Source organism: Alligator mississippiensis, chromosome 1 (assembly GCF_030867095.1).
Source record: "Alligator mississippiensis isolate rAllMis1 chromosome 1, rAllMis1, whole genome shotgun sequence".
Taxonomy (NCBI): Eukaryota; Metazoa; Chordata; order Crocodylia; family Alligatoridae; genus Alligator; species Alligator mississippiensis.
In genome coordinates this window covers 165601687-165624358 of record NC_081824.1, presented here as the reverse complement: position 1 = coordinate 165624358, position 22672 = coordinate 165601687, and the positions used below count along the sequence as shown (strand labels likewise).

Below are 22672 nucleotides of genomic sequence, written 5' to 3'. Positions count from 1 at the left end.
GGAGAGGAAAAAATAAGCAACGATGACACTTCTGGGTGAAACACTGGATTTGTGTATTCCTAGTTTTCTGCTAAACATGTATTTTGGAAGCCCAAGAACACACACACACACACACACACACACACACACACACACACGTGTGTATACATATCATGCAAATACTCATGTACATATTTGATGCAAATTACTTGGACAGATAGCCTTCTATATATATCATCTAGATAGAATTTGACTTAGAATGGAGAGGTTTATATATCGTATGTTCTTACTTTTTTATGTTCAACAGAAGGAGGAGAATTAAAATATCTTAAAGGAAACCCATAATTGGATTTCACCTGAAAGACCACAGTTGAGTAAAAAAAAGACTGACCATACAAACTGAGAAGTACTTTGCTTGCTAATTAACAAAAGTCTGTATAGCAGACTTCCCTGATGAAGATATTTGAGAAGCCATACTAGAAAGCAGGTATCCGACCGACAAGCAAGCCATAACATCATGGCTGACATATAAAGCCAACGCCTAATAGCTAATCAGCCAAGAAAAAATTAAATAGCAGCTGAGACCAACCTAGACCTAAAGGAAACCGTTCTGTTGGACAACTGTCAAATCATTATCCACTGTATCCTGTCTACCAAGAACTATGACAAGAGGGTTCCACTTCTATTCTCATACATCTCAGACATTACCTCCCAAGATATAGGGGAGAATGAAAACAAATCTGCTTGACAGCCCTATTCTTAGAGTCTCAGATGAGGAAGAGAAAAGGCTAATTTTTAAAAACAGCTCTAACAATATGTGACAATTTGCCAGAACAATTTCCTGACAAATTTTACTTTACCAAGTTTTCAGGAAATAATAGAGACAATGGGCCAAGTTCTCTGGTGCTGTGTTTTGCCTGAAAAGAATTTTCCTTGAGTATGTGTCATTTAGTACTCACAGTACTCAGTGCTCGGTACTTTGTGTATCAGTGCGCAATACACAATGCTCAGATAGAGAGGTTATCATACATACCATTATCAAAATATGTTAATTCTACTCCCATATATATTTATACTTATTGGCCTAAAACACAGGTAGTCACCAATGAAGCAAAAAAACAAGTGATTTAAAGGAATTATTCATTTGAGTAAGAAATGCATGCTCAGGTAACTAAGGGATGCAGAATTGGGACCACAGTAAACTTGGGTCACAATAAGCTAAATTTTCAGAGTAACAGTAGCAGTAACATTTTCTTTTTCTAGCTCCTTTGGAGGATTTCAGTGCACTTCAGAATCTTTACTAAATTTTCCTTATACCACTACCGTGAGGAAGAAAACATAACAATGGTTTTTTAAAAGTGAAGTTCAAGAAACTGATGATAGAAAAAGATTATATTTAAGGGACTTGTCCAGTATCACATGAGAATTTCTCAGCAGATTGGAGATTAGATTCCAAGTCTCTTGATTTTCAGTCATATACATGCATATTAATCTATTAACAAACAAAAACAGCAATGGCTATAGTCTAGGGCTGTCAAACTGGCCCCATTCCTTGGGGCAGATTTGGACTAACAGGCTCTCTGTGAGCTGGATCTGGATGTGGCGGTGGGGCAAGTAGCAATAGTGGGGTCATTTCAGCCACTGCTCACCCCCCACTACTGACATGCATGTTCAGTAGGGTTCCATGCCCCACTTGCTCCACCCCCTCTACAAGCTCCATAGGCTAAACAACATGGTTCTACAAGTCAGTTCTGGCCCATGGGCCATAAGCTTGACATCCCTAAGGACCTTACCAGAACCAAACCAGTATACTGAACTGAGACCTAGTGACTGACTAAACATCAAATAATGAAGCTGGATAACTCAGGAGCCATCAGGTCAATACCTCCAAAAATGTAAGGCTAAAGATACATAGTTGGAATAACCCTCCTTAGCCAGCACTTCAAGCTCTCTTTCCTGCAAACTGAACTCAATCATTTCAGTTTTGTATAACATGTAAGGGGGGAAAGGAGAAGGCAGCTCCAGCCACTGGGTATGGAAGCTATCCTTGTAAACCAGGGTTTTCTAGCAAAGGACGCATCATATGTTTCCTGATACAACTAGGTGTCACTAACATTGTGACACCTTCTGTAAAATCCCCTTTTTAAACCTAAGCCCAAGATGATGGAGGCTTCCAGAGAAACAAAACAATACTGGTTCAGATCTCCACACCACTTAAAAAGCAAATAAAAAGAGTAGCTATAATAAGTGAATATGATTGTGAAATTACCTTCACAGACTGGACAGCATTCTCCTTCTGGCACATAGTATCTGTCACAGTGCAGCTCACCACACTGGGCTGAGAAACAAATGGATACACCACCCTGACATCGACAAAAACGACAAGCATCCATTCGAAACATGTCTCCATCGTAGTATTCCACGCCATTAAATATGCAAGTTGGCTTGACTTCTGAAAGAGGTAGACAGAAAAAAACCCCATTTTGCGCTTTTAAATAATTGAAAATGTTAGTTGCAGACAAATTCTTAGTTATATCTGCCCCCAGTAATAAACCCAAAACAATCCCTCAGAGAAGGGGTGTGCACCTGTTTGCCAGCACGAAGGCATGCCCTCACTGACAAAGAGGGAGATAATAAGTTCTATGGACTCACTTTACCCCACCCTGACCTACTTGTTCTGAGTGTCAGGGATGGTGGGTAGAGATTAAAATAAGAAAACTTAGGTCAGTACGGGGCTGACAGAACTCAAACAGATTTCTTCATGGTAAGGGTGGCCAAAATTTGGAATGGACTTCCAACAGAGGTGGTGCTCTCCCTTACCTTGGGGGTCTTTAAGAGAAGGCTGGATAGGCATCTGGCTGGGGTCATCTGACCCCAGCACTCTTTCCTGCCTAGGCAGGGAGTTGGACTCGATGATCTGTTGAGGTCCCTTCTGATCCTAGCATCTATGAATCTATGAATCAAGTTTTACCAGTTGACAGAAGCCTGGAGGCAAGCTGAGTTTGAAGCAGGGACCTTGGATGAGTCTTACAAGAAGAGACAGCTGGTGTAGAGATGCTAGGTCCTGCCAAAAATTGAGATAGTTGGCCCTCTTCTTGAGTTCACTATGTTTGGAACTTTGATAATGTGACAGAGGGTAATGTTGCTGGAAGGCTACGTCATTACAATACTGAGACATGCTGTATGTAGTTGATGATCACTAAGAGAAACTGAGGCAGGGCAAGTTCTGCCATCATGGTCAAAAATGGGTGTTGCAGATGTGGACCCTGCCACACACTAGTCAGTAATTATAGTGAACAAAAATTAAAAATGTGAATGCTATATCAAATTATACATGCATAGGCTGACGATAAGGAAATCCTGGACATCTGGGATACTGCCCACTCCCCCCGCACCCAACCTGCCCCCAAGTCAGTGGCACTCCTTCAGGCAGAAGCAGGGGTGGGTGGGCAGGCAGCAGTGTGCTATCCCGCACTGCACTGCTCCACCTCCCTGGCAGACTGTGCCTCACACTCCTGCATTTCTGGGATGCTCATTTTAATTCTCATCAGCCAGTTAGGACCAGCTTCTGAAATCTGGGATTGTCCAGGTTAAACTAGGGGACAAATGGTCACCCTATACATGCATACTTTTTAATAGAAAAAAAATTTACAATAAAATAACAGCCATTCAAAGTTTTTGAAATGTTAACAACTGTTTTAAAATAACCACTAAAATTCCAATTACCCAAACACAAAATAAACCAGAAATGCTACCTCACTTAGCTCTGCCCCCAACAGAATCCCCAATACATCCCACTCCACTATTAGCCATAATACATTTCCTTATAAAAAAGAAGAGTGAGCTTCAAGGTTAAAAATATTATGCTGTTAGTGACAGAAAGGAATATAACACTGTCCAGGGGTGAGCTTTGGAGTTTTCTAAAGCATGGTTTTTTAAATGTAGGAAATATTCAAAGGCCTGTTTCTTCATTAGAAAGTCAGTCAAATTCTAGTCAGGAAGTGTTCTCAGGGTAACTCAGGTACATTTCTATCAATACAATTCTGCATTACTATAACTCAAATGTTGACTGTGAAATTAAATTTACTTATTACCTCTCCAGTGGCATTAATCAGCTATTTCTAACCTTGGCTGGTTACAAGCTAGTGAAACTTAAAAATCAAAACACATGATCCGTGGCTTTTTCTATTTTAGATAACATTTAGGGATTTCTAAAATTTCTTAGTTGCAATCTTCCTTTCCATAAGAAGCTTGGGCACAACTGGATACTCAACACTACAGCAGCCTAAAGTTTCAGTTGGATGGATATTTTAAAAAGCCAGAAACATTTGAACCCCCCCCCCCCCCCATTTCTAAAAGAGATGCCTTTAGTCAAATACCGATCTAACATAATATGATTACTGTATGTTTACTACATGATTGGACTAAAGATGGTAGTGATATTCATTTTATATGATCTGATAACTTGAGAATAAAACCATGATCCCTAAGTCTTGCTAATAAAATTGTGACAGGAGGGCACGCTTGGGGCCAGGTCTCATGCCAGCCCACCCACCTGTCTCTAGGGGGCAGTCCACCCTGTCTTTCCTGCCACGACTTTGCTGTTCCCATAAATGGGTGGTAAATGCGGGACACTGTCCATTATATGCCCCAATGCCAGGAAGCGCTATTTGCATCTCCAAACCTCCCCTACATCTCAGCCCAGGCCTTGCACATGGTATCCATGGTGACATTATGCTCCCAGCCCAGAGCCAGGCTAAGCTTAGTCCTCACTGTTAGGCCTTTTTCACACACACATTCACTCCACCCTCCTCTCATTAGGGCCTCACACTCCACCCAATCTCATAGGGTCTCTTTCTCACATTGACAACTTGTTCCACCCTGCTCCCTCTTGAAGCGGCTCCCATAGGCCATAGGCTTTATCTGGATCACGCCTTGGGTGGCAGATGTACAGTCTCTTGGGCCTCTCCAGTGACCCTCACCTAGGTTGTGGCCACCCAAGTTCCTGACCTGGGCCAAGCTTGCCCTGGCCCCTCCTAGGGCAGTTTTACATAACCTACACAAACACACAATGGGCCCCCGGCCCCATGTATTGGGCTCCCAACCCTCTGTTCCCCCTTTCTGGGGCTCCACACTTCCCTCAACTTGCTCTCCAGGGGGTTGGCCCCTGTGCTGCCCTTCAGGCTGTTCAACATCCCCTCTGGGCTGCCCTTCAGAATGACTCTCAGCCCTACTCAACCATCTTCCAGGCCCTTACGACCCCCCCTCTCTGGGGTTACACTTCTACCCCCTCCTTTGGGGCTCTGGGGTTTCCCTTCCCTGTGGAGGCTCAGGTGGCCATAGACATGCCTGGCCCTGCCTAGGTCTTACACCATCTTTTCGCTCAGGTGGCCATAGCCATGCCTGGCCCCCTTGTACCCAGTGTTGTGGAGGCTATGGGTTAAGGCTCCCCGACCTGCCTTTCATTGGGGTAGTAACTGGCCTGGCATTTCTTAGGGACTCCTGCGCCACCACGAGCCCCACCAGGCCACCCATCCCCAGCAGGGTGCAGTTTTAGGTCATGCACAGGACCAAAAACCTCCTAGCCATCCCCATAAGCTCTTGCCCTTACCTCCTAGATGTTTCGTACAGCCTTGCAGCCAGGCAATGTTTCTGCCTGCCTGCCAGCAGCAAGTTGCTGTGTTTCTATAGGAAGCTAGTGTTTTGAAATGGCTGCCGTAATCAAGCACCTGCTCGCTCCTTGACTCAGCCCTTATAGTGGCAGGAACTGCAAGTGCACTGCCACAAAAATAAAAATATCACCTCAAGTACCATGTTATATAAGAAAGTTATAGTAAAACTGCTTTATGAGAATTTTAAGGTTAAAAAAAATTAGGACTGTTGCATGATTTTTTTACATTCAGTTCCAGGACCTAAGTTACAATTAAGTCTATAGTAAAACACAAAGATCCTCCAGGCAGAAATCACTGCTGCCTTAGTTTCCACCAAAGGAGTATGGAGTTCTAGATTGTCAAACAAGTCCAAAGCCTTGGGTCATTCGGGATTTCTGACCACTTCTGGGCACACAGGTAGACACACAAAGACATAATTTCTTCTATCTACCTCTCCTTAGAAGGATGCATTCCATCTTGTCAAACTTGAATCTAGAAAGTATTAATACCTTCATAGCCTGTTGTTCTGTTTTAACTCAACATGCATAAAGAATGAACACTCCAACCAGAAACAAAGTAAATTAGTGACAAAATAGCAGCCCATCTCCTCAGTTCTACCAACCAAGATTGCATCATCCCATACTTTGCTTGTTACATTGTACCAGCATAACAGGCACAGAAAAAGGTTTAGTTACAATCTTCAAAGACTTCTATGGAACTGGCTTATATTTTTCCAAATAATGGATATCTTTAGAGTAATGATGTCCTGCAACCACTAAATTCAATTTCTAAGAAATGTATCAGCCTGAAAGGTGAAGTTTCTGATAACAGGAGTCAGGGTGTTTGTCAAAAATAAGATCTAGCCTATGGATGTCACCAAAGATTAGATGAAGACTGAAAATCTTATTATTTTCAAAAGAAAATAAAATTCACTTCTTAATTTTGGTTTTCTTAGAACTACAACCAAAAACAGAAAAGAAGAAAAAAGGAGGCAGAAAGAAGTAAAAAGAAGAATGGTGACAAAAAGAAGTAGTAAGAGGGAAAAAAAATGTAAAAATCTTATACATGTTAATCCAAATACTACATGGAGAACAGAGAAGGACATTAGATCACTGGCTTCTTGTAATATTAATTATGTCCTGAGAAATGGTGAAATTTCACAGCAAATTGGTCTTCATAAGAATTTACAGAGAGAAGGTATTTTTATGCATACTATATAGAATTGATGTCACAATTCAATATGATTATTTCAACCCCCTTTCAGTTTGAGATCAATACTGATGTTTTAATACTCAGTTTCAAACCTTGTATACCCAATACATTAGTTAGCATTTTTTAAGTGGTGATAACCCACAATGCCTTTCTACTTCAATAAGCACATGTTCAGAAGCTCTGTAAAAGTCAGGCTGCTCACCTGTAGGTGCCTAATGTTACTCACATGAGATTAAAAACCCTGACCCTTTTAAAAATGAAAGATTTTGTTGACTACTAGAAGAAACTTTTCTGGCTGTGTTCTTATCACTTAGAATGACTACAAAATGTTGAGGATGAAATTCATTCTCACTGAGCAGTTCCAATGTTTAATTTTTATACGTCTGTTTCTCTGTCTTTTAAGGCATGTTATTAAAAAAAATTCATGAAAAGGGGAGAGAGTGAAAGAGGAAATGCCATAAGTGCTATTGTGTCCGGAAAACCGGCTATGACCTCATTAGAAAACTATTCACATAAACAAACACTTGAGAAATATTACAACTGTATGAGCTATAAGTTTAAAGTTTCTTAAAAAAGGAAAAAGTGCTAATAATAAAAAAGGGCTCTAACCATTTGTTCATTATTTCATTGCTTCTGAACAGCCTTCTAGATGTCTCCAAATTCTTTTTAAAACAGTAAGCCTGAATTTATGCTTGATTAGGACAGTAGAGAAAGCCCCTGCTAGAAAATGCATCTTATTTTTAAAATGGCCAAATTATAAACCATATTGAATAGTACTTATGGTAAATCTTGAAAAAAGGGAAAGTATATTTCCATAATGAAAAAATAATGGAATAAGTATTTTATGATGAATCTGCCTTTTTGCATCATGAGGCTTTTTAGTGAGATATTCATGCACAGAACTTGCAAAGCTGTGAATTAACCAAATATGTTTATTTATGAAGTTGTTAGGCTGAAGAGACGGGACAATTTTAATCAGGATTGTTCCTCGTTTACATTAAAAAAAATACTCTGTTAGTTAACTTCCATGATACCATGACCATCAGATGGCCACAGCATTTGACATCAACAGGATGGTTTTATGGTGTGTGTATGCTAAATGAGTGCATAGTCATGGCACTAAAACATTAAGGACTAATCCTGCAATCCTTAATTCACGGAGTTGTATGTATGTAAAAACTGTAGAATCAAACTTATATCCAAGCCAAAAAACAAAAACAGGTCCATCTTCATAGAGAGACCTATAACAACACTATAGCAAGGTGTGAACCTGATAAACCAGATAATGATCATGCCTCACATTCTACCGACTTACTTCCTTAAACAGGATATGCTTAAAATACTGACATTTTTCTAGTAAAATATTTGGATTTTAATGAGAAGTTCCATTTCACTAGATATATCTAACTACTAATTTCTATAATACTGGATTTACTGTTTTGCTATCCATCATGAAACTGAAATAAAAAGGAATTAAAACAAAGCAGTAAGAAAAGGCCTTCCTAGCTGAAAGCTAAAATTAACTAAACATTCAGGCTAGGTAGCTTGAGTTCTGTCAGATTTTTCAGGGGTGAAAAATACAAAAATCTAAAAGTCTTCCTGCTAGATAGAAGGATTTATGGCAAGGTAACTCATTGGTGCAGTGTTTAAATTTCCGTACCAAAAATATACACTTCCCAAACTCATCTCAACAACTACAATAGGGCATAAGAAGAAACAAATAGTTAAAAATGATTCACCACCATTTGAATTACAAGATGCCATGTACTTTATCAGGTCAATTTTTCTAATACTTGTTACTTTGTATTTTACTACTATTAATACTACTAATAGGAGCAGTAATGGTAGTAGGTGCATATGTTATAGCATTACCCAAGGGCTCCAAATGGGATTGCACTGACATTGTGTTGCAAACTACACAAACAAATATATTAAAGTTATCCCACTCTGAAGTGCTTACAGCCTACAAAAAACCCAACCAATAAAGAATATGAGATGAATGTGATATAAAGTACAATGAAGAATTAGCAAAACCTTGTTCCTTTAGCACAGGTTGGAAGTGAGAAAGCAAGAAAAGGAAAGATGGGGAAGAGGGAAGTCACAGCTCCTCATCAACCAAGCCATGATTAGTAGGCTGCTGGGATCCTAAAAATATGGCTAGGGACACAAGTTACACATAAACTGAAATAAGTGGTTGGAAACTGGTTCAGATCTGTAACACACCACAAGTTCAGTACACATAAACCACTTTCAAAATGGCCAAAACCAGTTTATGATACATCTGGTTGGATGTAGTATCAGACTTAACTGATTTAGTTTAAATCAGTTTATTGAACTTCTCTCCCAGATCCCCTCCAGATTCAAGTTAACTCAGTCCCTCAGCACTCCAGGATGCTTTGCACCTCCCACACAAATCCCACTCATAGGGTCCAAGCTGTCTGCTCCAGTCCAGCATGGAGGCATGCTCTAGTGCCCCCCAGCTTCTGACCTGAGCCACTGCAGGCATGTGGCTGCATTTCCAGAATCAAAATTAATGTCTTTTCACTTGCTTATCAGTTCAATCTACGTAGCTCAGACTAACCTATAAAGATTGAATTGATTCAGGCTCAGGCTTTTTGACTGTCTGTATTTAGCCTAGGAGTCTTGAGATATTTGGCAGAGTGTACAGAAGTTGTGGTTTAGAGTGTGTCAAGGAATTTTTCTCATGGTATAAAGGAATGCAAAAGAAAAGTGGATGCTGTTTAAGGAGACCTTTTAAGGAAACCTTGACTGATAATGGGCAATAAAAACAGAGTTCTGGAAAACCAAAAGTTTGAATCATTACTATGAGACCTTCAGCTTAGCAGCATGATGCCAGATAAGAAATTTGTAAATGATGTGGAAGTAAAGGGACTGTAAGAGGGAACAAACAACCAAGAGGCGGGTCTTACAGAAATACTCTAAAAAGATCGAAGTGCCCAAGGTCACAGTGGTCACGGACAGAGCAAAGGAACTTCTAGTTTTCAAGAGGTGAAACAGTGAGGACTTGGACAAGAGTCTTGAGCATGAAGACAAGTGTAAGTGGTGAACTGTAAGAAAATGTGGCAAGATCAAACACAGCCTAAATGAGTGAGATGGCAAAAATGATGCCCAGGTTATGGATCTGAGTAACTGAGAGAACAGAAGTATAGCTTATGATAACAGAGAAAGGGAGATGGCAGGGCACCAGAACAAAATAGAAAGATCAAATTCATTAGGACCAAAATGAACTTCTTGGCTAGGGACAGAAGTTGCACACAAACTAGTTTAAGTAATCAGAAACTAGTTTAAACCTGTAACAGAACAGAAGCTCAGTGCACATAAACCAGTTTCAAAATGGCTGAAACTGATTTAAGATAAACTTGCTTGAATGTATTATCAGACTTAACTGATTTGGGTCCAACCGGTTTATGGAACTTTTGTCCCAGAACCATTCCTGATTTAAGTTAAATCACGGGCCCCCAGCATCCCAGCATTTTGCAGCCCTGGGCTGTGCAGTGCCATGTGCTCCAGAGAGCAGGGCTGGCCCCACCCTTCTGCCCCCTGGCTGGCTGACAAGGGGGGGTGGGGAAGGGGCAAGCTCAGCTGGAGATGCAGCCCAGTCTGCATGGGAGGGTGTGGGGGGGAGGGACGGACTGCTCCCCTCCAGACAAACCCCAGCAGGGGCCTGGGAGGGAGTTTAAACACCTCTTCCCCTGCTCAAGCTTAGTGCTGGCTGCGACTGTGGACTACAAATCCCAGAGGCACCTGGACGCAGGAAGAGGAAGTAATGAGCAACCCTGCAGAGTCCTGCTGCTATAAGCCTGGACTGCAAATCCCAGAGACCTCAGGGGACAGCAGGAAGAGGAAGTGCACACACAGCCAGAGACCTGTGCTCTTGTGACCCCTGGCTTAAAACCATATTTGCAGAAAACACTGCTTCAATATGGGGTGCAAAAGTTATGGGGTATTTTTTTTAAATATAGGAAACAAAGAAGGATGTGCTCATACTGAAGAGGGGAAAGAACTTAAGGGGAAAAAGAGAAAAATGAAACAGACATCATGAGCAAGCTTGAGGGTTGAATCCTCTTTAACAGAGAAGACCAAACAAGAAGCCTTATTCACAGGGAAGTAATATTTGATAGGGTGTAAAAGAAAAAAAAAATGCAACAGCAAAGGATGATTTTTACACCATTCTCTTTTTATCCTCTGAAAAAACTGGCAGGATGCTAAACAGAAGGGAAATAGGAAAATGGGGAGGGAGAGGATTTGAGAAAGAATCACAGGAATCAGAGGTTGCTGGGCTGAGTATAGGACTCGTTAAGGGAACAGAAAAGCTCAACTGAAATAAAAGCTGTTTTGCAGTGATAAAAGAATTAAAGAACACTGAAGAAGATGTTAGGGATGAGCTAAAGCTGGGGGATGGGTGGATTAACCTCATGATGGAAGTGTGGGAAGAGAGAGGCAAAGGAATCCAGCATGACAGAGAGAATGGTATGGAGGTAAATGACAACTCACTTGAGGCACAACAAGAAAATTGAGCACAGGGGGAAAATGGTATAAGAGAAGAGAAGAGAATGTGATAACGCAGTAGATCTGGACGTCACAGAACGAATAGGGGGTATGTTAAGAAATGGGTTGAAGATGCAGTGGTAGTTTGGGATGGAAGTTCTGTGATAGACTTTATTGAGTATGAGCACTGATCCATAGCTGCAGGTTAAGCAAAGAGCTGGGAAGCTAGATGATTGGACAGACACCAGTATAACATTTAAAATCATCATGAGCAGCTGAGAAGCTTTAACACCAGGGGGAAGCGTTAGACCTAGAATTCTCAAAACAGCTCTCAAAGGCAGCATGCTCAAAAGACACAGATGTCATGGGTGACCTAAATTACCTGGACATCTGCTAGGAGAAGCAGTCGGCTAGGTCTGCCCATTCACGTAGGTTCTTAACCTGCATACAGGGCCTGCATCTACCACAGGAGGTATGCAGTCCCACTAGGGGAGATGCCTTACTTAACTTGGTGCTGGCTTCAGGGGAGGACTTGGCAGGGGAGCTACAGGTACAAGGTAACCTAAGGGACAGTGACCACCAGTTGACAGGATTCACTGTCCAGTGTAAGGTGGGAAAGACAAATAGTAGGGCAGTAGTGCTAGACTTCCAGAAGCCCAACTTCAATGAGCTCAGAAGATTGGTTAGGGTGGGACTGAAGGGTAATCACGTCTGTGAGATGGGGCTCCAAGAAGGGTGGGAGTTCCTCAAGGGACTGATCCTACAGGCACACAGAGACACCATCCCAGTACAAGCAAAGGGAGGCAAAAGAGCCAAAAAACCTTTTTGGCTGAGCAGGGAAATCCAGGAGAGCCTCCAGAGGAAAAAAGAGGCCTACAGGCTGTGGAAGCAAGGGGCAGCCACCAAGGAGGAATATACCTACTTGGCTCACGCTTGCAGGGAAGCAGTGAGAAAGGCCAAAGCTGATACAGAACTCAAGTTGGCAACAAAGATTAAGGATAACAAAAAGTCCTTTAAGTACATAGGGAGCAGGAAGAAGGCGCAGGGTAACATAGGGCCACTACAGAATGGACCAGGGCAACTCATAACCGATGGGATGGAAAAAGCGGAGCTCTTAAATAATTTCTTTACTTCTGTTTTCCTGGACACGGATACAAATGCGCCTCCCAATGAGTCTTTAGTCTGGAGTGAGAGAAATACCAATCCAACAACGGTCAGCACTGACCTTCTGAAGGGGCACTTGGAAGGGTTGGATGTATTTAAGTCAGCAGGCCCTGACGATCTTCACCCAAGGGTACTAAAGGAATTGGCCAATGACATAGCAGGACCCAGCTGTTTGAGCACTTGCAACACTTAGGAAAGGTCTCAGAGTACTGGAAAAGGGCCAACGTTGTCCCTATCTTCAAGAAGGGGAGGAAGGAAGACCCAGGTAATTATAGGCCAGTTAGCCTTGCCTCTATTCTCGGCAAAACCTTAGAAAAAAAATCATAAAGGATCACATTTGCAGGGGGCCAGCGAGTCACACTATGGTAACCAGTGAGTCACACAGGGGCAACCAGCATGGGTTTATAGCAGGCAGATCCTGCCCGACCAACCTGGTCTCTTTTGATGATCAGGTCACAAAGTTCTTAGATGCAGGGAAGGAAATAGATACTCTTTACCTGGATTTTAAAAAGGCTTTTGACACACTGTCACACCCAATTCTTACGAGCAAACTGAGTAGCTGTGATGTGGATTTTTTCACAGTAAGGTGGGTGAAAAGCTGGCTCATGGGACACACTCAGACAGTGGTGGTGGATGGGTCAGTTTCTCCCTGGCGGGATGTGGGCAGTGGTGTCCCCCAAGGCTCTGTCCTTGGACCAGTACTGTTTAATATCTTCATCAATGATTTAGACAAAAGTGGTGAAAGCACCTCGTCCAAATTCACAGATGACACTAAACTATGGGGGCACTGTAAACACACTGGAGGGCAGGGAGCAAATTCAGGCAGATTTGGACAGCCTGGGGAAGTGGCAGATCAGAATAGGATGCAATTCAACAAGGACAAATGCAAGGTGTTACACCTAAGGAGAAAGAATCTCCAACACACCTATAGACTGGGAGGTACCATTCTGAGCACCACAACAGTAGAAAGAGATCTCAGAGTCCTGGTTGACGCATAAATGAACATGAGTCGCCAGTGTGACGAGGTAATAAGCAAGGCTAACCGCACTCTTTCTTGCGTCAGCAGGAGTATCATGAGCAGGTCTAGGGAAGTGATAATTCCCCTCTATGCGGCATTGGTGAGGCCACGGATGGAGTACAGTGCCCAGTTTTGGGTGCTGCACTTCAAGAGGGATGCGGATAACCTTGAGAGGGTTCAGAGGAGGGCTACTCGTATGGTTGAGGGGTTACCAGAAATAATGGCTACAAACTGAACGAGAACAGATTTAGATTAGACATAAGGAAGAAATTCTTTACAGTAAGGGCTGCCAAAATATGGAATGGGCTTCCAAGGGAGGTGGTGCTTTCCCCTACCCTGGAGGTGTTCAAGAGGAAATTAGAAAGGCATCTGGCTGGGGTTACCCAATCCCAGCACTCTGGAGCAAGGGGTTGGACCCAGTGATCTACCAGGTCCCTTCCGACTCTAGAAATCTATTAAATCTATGAGGAAGAAACCCAGGAGCAAACTCTGAGAGGGAGCTGAGGGTCAAGTCGTAGTTAAATGGAAGGAAAAGAGAGACAAGAATTGGATGAGTTGTTATCCAAAGAAGAAAATGAATGGAAGGACAAAGAGGAAGATCATGAAAGAAAAATGAAGTCAACTTCACCATGACTTTTGGAAGATAACTCCAAGTGGCTAGAGGAAAACTGTTTCTGAGAGAGCAGCAGCAGTACAGGCAACCCTGACTTAATGCTATTTTGTTTAGCGCTATTTCGCTATAACGTTCATTTCAAATTGATACCTGATTTCACTTAGCACTCAGCAAGTTTCATTGTAATGCTTGCAGTCTCCATCTTGGTTCATTAAAAACAATTACAGTCACCATCTTGGGTCGCCTTCTTCCTTATGTCCAATCTAAATCTGTTCTCCTTCAGTATGTAGCCATTATTTCTGGTAAACCCGAGGGGCACCCTGGTAAACAGTGTTCCCTATTCCCTGCTGCCCCCCCCCCCCCCCCCATGAGTTTGTAGGTATCCACAAGATCGCCTCTCAGTATTCTCTTGCAGAGGCTGAAGAAATTCAGATCCCTCAGTCTGTCTTCATAGGGTCTTATCTGCTGCAGGCCCTCAACCATATGAGTAGCCCTCCTCTGAACCCTCTCAAGGTTATCCACAACCCTCTTGAAGTGCAGCACCCAAAACTGAGCACAGTACTCCATCTATGACCTCACCAATGCCGCATAGAGGGGAATTATCACTTCCCTAGACCTGCACGTGATACTCCTGCTGATGCAAGAGTGCAGTTAGCATTGCTTATTACCTCATGCAGTTAGCTTTGCTTATTACTACTTTTGGTTTCACTTAATGCTTGGTTTTAACCAATTAAAAGTGCTAACCAGGGGTTGCCTGTAGCTGCTGGAGAAAAAGGGAATGGAACTAAACTCTGTGGGTGCACCAAGGTAGAGAATGCAAGAGATAAAGGGTTCAGAGTTGGCTCTCTTTCATGCTCTCCTTTTACAACTGTGTTCTCCTTAATTCCTCTGATCTGTGATATTTTCTCTAGTCAGAGTTATGCTCTGAAATTAGAAAACTATTTGAATAACTACTTGCATAAATTATTGGCCCAATTCATTTGCCATTAAATTAAATGAGAGGCTTTCCACTGATTTTAAATGAAGTTGATCAGGTTCTGTATGAGGAACAATCTCTTGAGAATCTCTAACTATTGATCAAATTGGTTTTGAACAGATCCATGCTCTGTAAAGGAGAAATCCTGGCTATGAAAAGACTGCTATTTGGCTTAGCGGGCCATGACAACAAACAGTTTATTTGATTGCCTTTTGAAACCTGGCTGCCATTTGTATTTGATGTAGTAGACTATCCATAGGAAGTTCTTTTGACTTAATTTATCCGCACAGTATACTCAAGAATTTGCTCGTTTCCCCACTCAACCTTGCCTTACCTCGCCTGCCACAGTCTTGCTTTCTATGATATGAGTATCAATTTAATATTAGGAAAAGCTGAATTCCACATTAAAGTTGGTCAGAGTTGGTCATTCACCTTATGCTGTGGCATGACTGAACTAACTGATATTGAGACTTATTTCTAAGCTGTCCGTACTTTGCCTTTTCTGGTGGCTGTCTTTGATCAGGGTCATGGAACAGATTAGAAATTCATTTAGTCTGCGATCCATATCCTTCACTGAGCAGTCATTTTGAACATAGCTATTCTGAATGCACGTGAAGTTTCAGCATTTCTTTATAGCCAAGCTTTTCAGTACCATAAGGCCTCTAGCCAGCCCAGAGGGGAAATGAAATTTAAACCAGCTTTGTGTTGTTAAAAGCATTATATGTTACATGATTACAACAACTTCCAATGACAGAATTCCTTTACTATGTAGCCAGATTACAACAAACTCTTGGAAACAACTGGTTTAATTAATATGACCTTTAAGTGACAAGGAAGGAAGCTGATCAATTTAAAACTCTGTGTTAGTATAAACAAAACTACTAAAAAATCTTTGTATTTAAAAGTTATTTAATTAGGGAGTGAAGAAACAGCAATATATAGGTTTAGTGCATCGGCTGCTAGCCATTTTGAAGATGAACATACCATGGTTTATTTACAAATATCTCAAAACAAATAAAAGACAATGTGGAAAATAGTCTTTGGTTTTTATTGCTGGTCACTTGATTTGATGCTCACTAAAATATACTCTTTATTATGACAACTGTAGGAACAGCTTGTAACCCTTCAGTCCCGCATCCACTAAAGATTCCTCCACAAAAACGCAGGGCGTGTGCAGACAAAATGGGGGCCCTAAATTGAAGTGGTAGGTTTTAAAAAACATCACTTCAATTTAGGGATGATTAAACCCCCATGTCATGCACACACCTCACTGACTTACTTGCCTCTCCAGTGGGGAAGGGCAAGGTGCCAATGGGCAGAGTGGTCCCTGGGCTACGAGGAGGGGGTTGATGCTTCCCTCTGCAGCAGCTGTGGACCCCCCAGGTGGCACCTGCCCACAGGCACCAGACTTGGGCGGTCCCGAGGGGCACTGAAGCCACAGAGAGAAGCACTGGGCCCCTGCACAGCTCAGGCAGGCAGGTTCCGGGGGGGGGGGGGGGGGGGGGAGGGAGGCGGGAGGATCAGGCTTCTGCTTTTCTTGGGTGGAGCTGCTTTCCCAGGTTTTTGTCAGGCTGCCTGCAGGGCTTCCTGCAGAGCCGTGGAGCTGCACAGAGCTCAGTGCCTCACTTCGCAGCCATAGTTTGCTGCGCCCCAAGTCATTTAAGGTGCATTATGCCACCAAATTTTCTACAGTGGATGGAATTAATGCACAATACGCCACAGAGGCATGCAAACACCAACACCATTGAAGTGGTGCAAAAACATTTAGCCCACTTCAAAGTGTCGTGCACATCCCGCCTCTCATTTCATCTACACATGGCCACAAGGTTCAAAGTAAACCAAGCCTGTGATTTTGACATGCATATTATTTACAAGCATGTGTGCTGAGTGCCACGGTGTTTCACACCAATATTCAAGAAGCAACCCCTAGCCTGGGGAGGTTACAGTATAAAAGGACACTGAATGCAAGACCTTGAGGAAAACTACAGAAACATTAAGGGCACATTCAGACAAGCATGCACATGTGTTTACCCAGGGACAAGCAGCAGCAGCAGCATATTGTTGTGCTGCTGCTACTTGTCCCTGGGGAACACCCATGCATGCATGCTCTGGCACACAGCAAGTTGCCCTGGATCAGGTATGGTAGGCTCAGACCAGCACCTGGCCTGGCTCTACCTGGGGTCCTGGATGCCTCCAGAGGCTCCAGCATCAGTGATCTGGGCATGCAGAGAGTGGCCAGCAGCTGGGGTGTAGCTCCGGCTGGCTGGCCAGCACCTGCTGGTACCACCTGTACCGCCCCACTTTTTTTGACACTGGGTTCTCCTGGTGTCAAAGAACTCCATCGTGCTGCAAATCAGCAGTGTGACGAACACCTGTGCACGCTTGTCTGGACATGCCCTTAGGAGTTTATTCAGATTCAGTGTTCTACTGTTTATAATAAGTATTTTATAATAAGATGGCTTCCTCTCACATTTTTCATACTGGCATGTCAATAGTAGAGAACTACCTAGGTCATCAACATTCAAGATTTACTTACTTATACCCCCGTTTCTGCCTATTTTAAGCATTTTTTACTGTGCCTTCTGTAGTAGCAGTCACTACAGAACTACAACTGAACCTCTTGCCTGACTTACGTTACTATTGTATTCATACCACTTCTGCTTAGAAAAGAGTGAACTAATATTTTACAAACATTAAATAAAAATACTTTACAGTCATTAGACTTGGAGGCCTACCATTCCAAATACACTACACAGCAAATTCTACTATATAAACATTTGAACTCTAGTAAAACAACAGAGAATTCCACTTTAGTCTTGCAGAATGGTTGGAATTTTAAGGTTGAAAAACTTTAAGGATGCAATTCTATCTCCATTATTACTCTAGCTTCCACTTCCTAATGATCTGGAAGTACTTGGTACTCTAGGTTCCACTTACACTTCCTTTCCTTTCAGGCTTTCCAGGTATGGTTTCAGCCTGCATATTTTTTTCTAAAAGTTTAAGTAAAACCAAGTCATAAATGTCATTGTTTTTCCCTTTAAAAAACATATATATACAGATATGATTACATGTATACTAATGCAAACATACGAATGCAAAGCTGGTAATAAGGTTGCTTTAAGACACTTGATCCACCCCAAAACCTTTAATGCACAGAAACAAGCAGTTAAGTGGAAACATTTGTACATTTATTTCTACCTTCATAACGCCTATGATGTTATCAGTTAACGCTCTGCAACACTCCATTACATTTTCACTTTTGTCTATAGTGGAAACTAGGTAGTATTACATACCTTTTACCATTATAAGTGTAGTCCTGTCCCTTCAAGGGCCAGGGTTGTTAAAAAAGTCAGGTGAATCACCTTAGCCCCCCCCCCCAACAACAGATGGCAGGAATCTCTTATCTTGAATCATAATAAAAAGTAACAGCGGGGCCATAGGGAATACCAATTATCCTCATATGCTTGAGCAGAGCCCGTTCTAAAGTAGCTAAGCTATTTCAAGGAAACATTTCTATAAAGCAGTGGTTCTCAACACTTTCTAAGCTCAAAGCACCCCTCACACTCTGCTCAAGGCACCCCTCAGAAAGTGCCATCTTTTACTATTTACTCATTGTTTGACTACAGAAAAATAACAGAGCAATTCTGTCGAAAAGAACTCAGAAAGACCACAACAGGGCAGAATATTCTTAGCACTGTGAATTCCTATTTGAAACCCTTCTGTGAATCATGTGAAACAGTACTAATATTGCACAGCACCCCATGGCATCCTTAAAAGAATCTCAAGGCATTCCAGTTAAGAATCAGTACCATAAAGGATAAAAAACCCCAGAGAGGCAGATAGTAACATGTTTTCACCAAATCATTTTGAAGGAGGGCTCAGAAACTCAGTGAGCCTGAATTCAGCTCAAGTTCATTGGTTACAGTGTGCCCTGTGAACCACCCCATTCCTGTGTGAACAGGCTGCCAGCAGCTCCTTTTTTAACCCCATTTTCCCCCAAGTCAGCACCTGGGGTGTTTGCCCCTATTGCTCCCCACCCCTTCCAAAATTACATCACTGTAACTGTACATGGTTGGTGTATATACTAGGGAAGGCAAGGCTGCTTTGACAACATAGGCTGTTAATGATAGCTAGGGGTATGGACAGGCATTCATTTGAACTGCTAAGAATTTCTGGAAATTAGCAGGACCACAAAAATGTAACATGGAACATGTGTACAGCTGTTCATGTGGGAGTACAGAGCTACAGCACAATGGTTCAGTTTCCACTACCAAGGACTTGTCAGTTTTATTTGCAGCCCACAATGGATCCGTGCTACCTGCATGCCCTTTAACTCCTGATCCAGCAGCAACAGCAGGTCCAGTGTGATGTGCTCCAGCTGGCACAGAATCAAATCCTGCCACTGCTTTTTCAGCTCCTGTGCGGTCTGGTACATAGTGCTATGTACAACCATGCAGATATGACCAAGGTCTTAGCCATGAGATCTCCGATTTGACAATTGGTAGGATAAAAGTAAGTCCATGTTGGGAGAATCAGTGCAGAAGAGGTTTTTGGGCTATTCAAAAACCAGCAAGTGCTGGCAAAGCAATTCACCTGCCTTGTCCAGCTGCACAATGGAGGTCTCTATGCTGATTCTGTTTCAAGAGGGAAACTATAGACTCCCCTTTGCTCCAGCCATGACCACTGCAAATTAGAGATCAGCCAGTACACTAAGCGCCTGTGGGCCTCTCAGCTGCTCCACCCATGGCATTGCCTGGCAGGGCTCTGATGCTTTCTCTGCTCCACAACGGCTGATCTCTGTGCAAAGTACAAGTGAAACTCCTGGCTATGCCACTTGCAGCACCACCCCACAGATCTATCATGCTACTTCCACTTCAGGAGACATACTGAAGGGTCTCCTCTTCCCCTAGTGATGGCATTTACCACTTGTAAAAGCAGAGACCATTTTTTGAAGTACCCAGATACTACCTTAACCACCCATGAGTTCCTGCTCTGTGCTCTTTGGCTTGTAGAGAATGCCAGAAATGCTGATGTGATGAGTACGGATATTATTGGCATGGCAGCTGGATTCCTGTCATGTTTTTGGTGCAGGAAGGATTTTATCCTTCACAAAGAAAGACAGAGCTGAGCAGCAAGTCTGTATGATGAGCTGTAAACCTGCCTTTGCCTTCCTAGGGCAGCTGAGTTCAACATAAAAAAAGAATCCCTCATGCCATGAGGGGGAGTGACAAAGAACAAAACCTCCTGGGATGATGAAGGACCCTGCCCACCCTATGTAGCTATGTGTAATTGTACAATTGCTATGTGTGGCACTAAAATGTTCACACTGCTGAGAAGTTGCTGTTGCAATGAGCTAACCTTTTTCTGAAAAAGTACCATTTTTTTGGCAATAATCCACTTGAATGGCTGTATGCTAGTTTTCTGCAGTACTTAAAGGGCATATTTCTCATTACAAAATGTAATGCCTATCCATGGCCAAAGATAATTAATCCTTCTTTAGCTGCCAGGACAAATGTCTGTCTGCTCCTACTCTTTGTAGATTCCTCCGGCTTTGGAACATTTCTCAAAATCAACATCCTATAAACCAGATTACATAATCTTTGTGTGCAGCACTATCAAGGTCTGCATTGTACCTAACACCCACCATTTCCTTTCCCTAAATTCTACCATCAAATGATATGATGAAATAGGGAGGAAAATTCAGTAGCAGAGCTATATTCACAACCCACTTGCTAAATACTCTTTCCCCGATTATCTTCATAGATTAATGGATTTAAGCCAGAAATGACTATTAGATCATCTTGTCTGACCTACTTTATACCACCAGCCATAAAGTTTCACCCGCTTACCTCTCCATTGAGTCTAATAACTTGTGTTTGATTAACGTATAACTTCTAGAAAAGCATACAATCATAATGTGAAGCCATCAAGAGTCAGAATTCACAGACACCCAAGACATGGTCTTGGTTTCCATGTTTTATTTTGTTTCCATGGTTTATTATCCTTGCTGCTAAAAAGGTGTGCCTTATTTCTTATGTTTTGGTCTAATTTACCTCACACTCTTCTTTTAATAAATTAAAGTCTGAATTGTATGTATTTCAGTACAAGTCATTATTGCTAAGCCCTTAAATGATTTTTGTGGCTCTTTTCTGCACCTTCTCCAATTTTTCAACAACTTTTCAAGTTGTGTATAATTTTCAAAGTATCAGTTTCATGAACATCGTAGTCAGAAATAAAATAACTTTTATACTTCTACTGACTATTCCTTTGTTTGGCATATTTATCCAAATCCATGATAACCCTAAACTTAAGCTGATTGCCCCAGTAACTGGGTTCTAAACATGGAAAATTTATAAATCTGTTATAGTTTCCCATGTATATAATGAAATTATTGGAGCATTGTCTTACACTCATTTCCACTGCTGCTGCAGAGGGTAAACCAGCAGCAGGAGGGCAGGTGATGGGGGAAGCAGGCAATGAGAGAGGCAGTAGAGGGGTGATGGGGGGCAGGCAATGTGTGTGTGTGTGGGGGTGGGGGGGGGGGGTTCAAGCAGCTTGCTGCTGCCACTGCTGCTGCTATGGGATTGGGCTCTGTACCCTAGCTGGAGTGGGACTGGAGCCTGCAGGAGCAAGGCAAAGCAGCATGGGGGTGGGGTGGGGGATAGGAGGAAGTGGGGGTAGGCGGACTGAGGCTGAAGGGGGCCAGAGGCAATGGGGAAGAGGGCAGAGGCTGTAGGGGAGCAGAGGTGGGGGGCAGAAAGCGCTAGCAGCTCCAGCCCTGGTCCCAGGACAGGGACGGAGCCAGAGCCACAGTAGCTGCCGCCTGCCTCCCCACCTCCTCATACTAAAGTCCAAGATGAAGGGTTCTCCCCTCCACATTCAAATGAGAAAGAAAACCTCTTCTTGTATATAATCACATTAGGCTTTTTTGATTTTTTTGGCTCCATTATTACACTGGAAACTCATGGTGAATTACTTATCTACTAATTTTTTTTCTGTCACCATTCTATATTCCCCTATTCTGTAGCTATGACCTGCATTCTTTCTTCCTAGATGTATTATCTTGCACTTGGCTGTATTCAAAAATTTTTTGAATGGTCCCGAGTAGCCAAGTAACACAGGTTGATCATCCTTCATCATTACCTCCTACCAATCTTTGTGTCACCTGCAATTTTTTTTTAAATCAAGAATGATTTTGTTTACTTCCAGATCACTGATAAAAATATTATCAGTTCCTTATCAAGTACTAGTCCCTGCTGAACCACATTAGAAGCATTCCCTTTTAGTGATTTCCTATTGATAAATATATACTAAGACCTCTCAGCTAGACAGCTCTTATTTCATATATACACATTTTTTTATTGTTAGTTTTAAATCAAAATGTCAAACAATACTAAGTCAGATGCCTTAAAAAACCTAAGTTTATTATATCTGCATGGGTAACTATTGACTAAACTGATAGTCTCATCAATAAATGAAATCAAGTTACTTGAAAAGAATTACTTGTAATGTAGTATGTTCCTCCCTCCCTGCCATGGACTTTTTTCCTC

General features: G+C 42.3%; 1 protein-coding gene across 1 annotated transcript in view; it reads right to left on the bottom strand.

Annotated features, from left to right (window-relative positions):
* Positions 1–22672, bottom strand: part of CRIM1 (cysteine rich transmembrane BMP regulator 1) — a 379726-nt gene that overhangs the window by 158946 nt on the left and 198108 nt on the right. The window contains exon 6 of the mRNA XM_006265483.4: positions 2249–2431. Within this exon, the coding sequence (XP_006265545.1) occupies positions 2249–2431 (183 nt within the window). The remainder of the gene's footprint in view (positions 1–2248; positions 2432–22672) is intronic.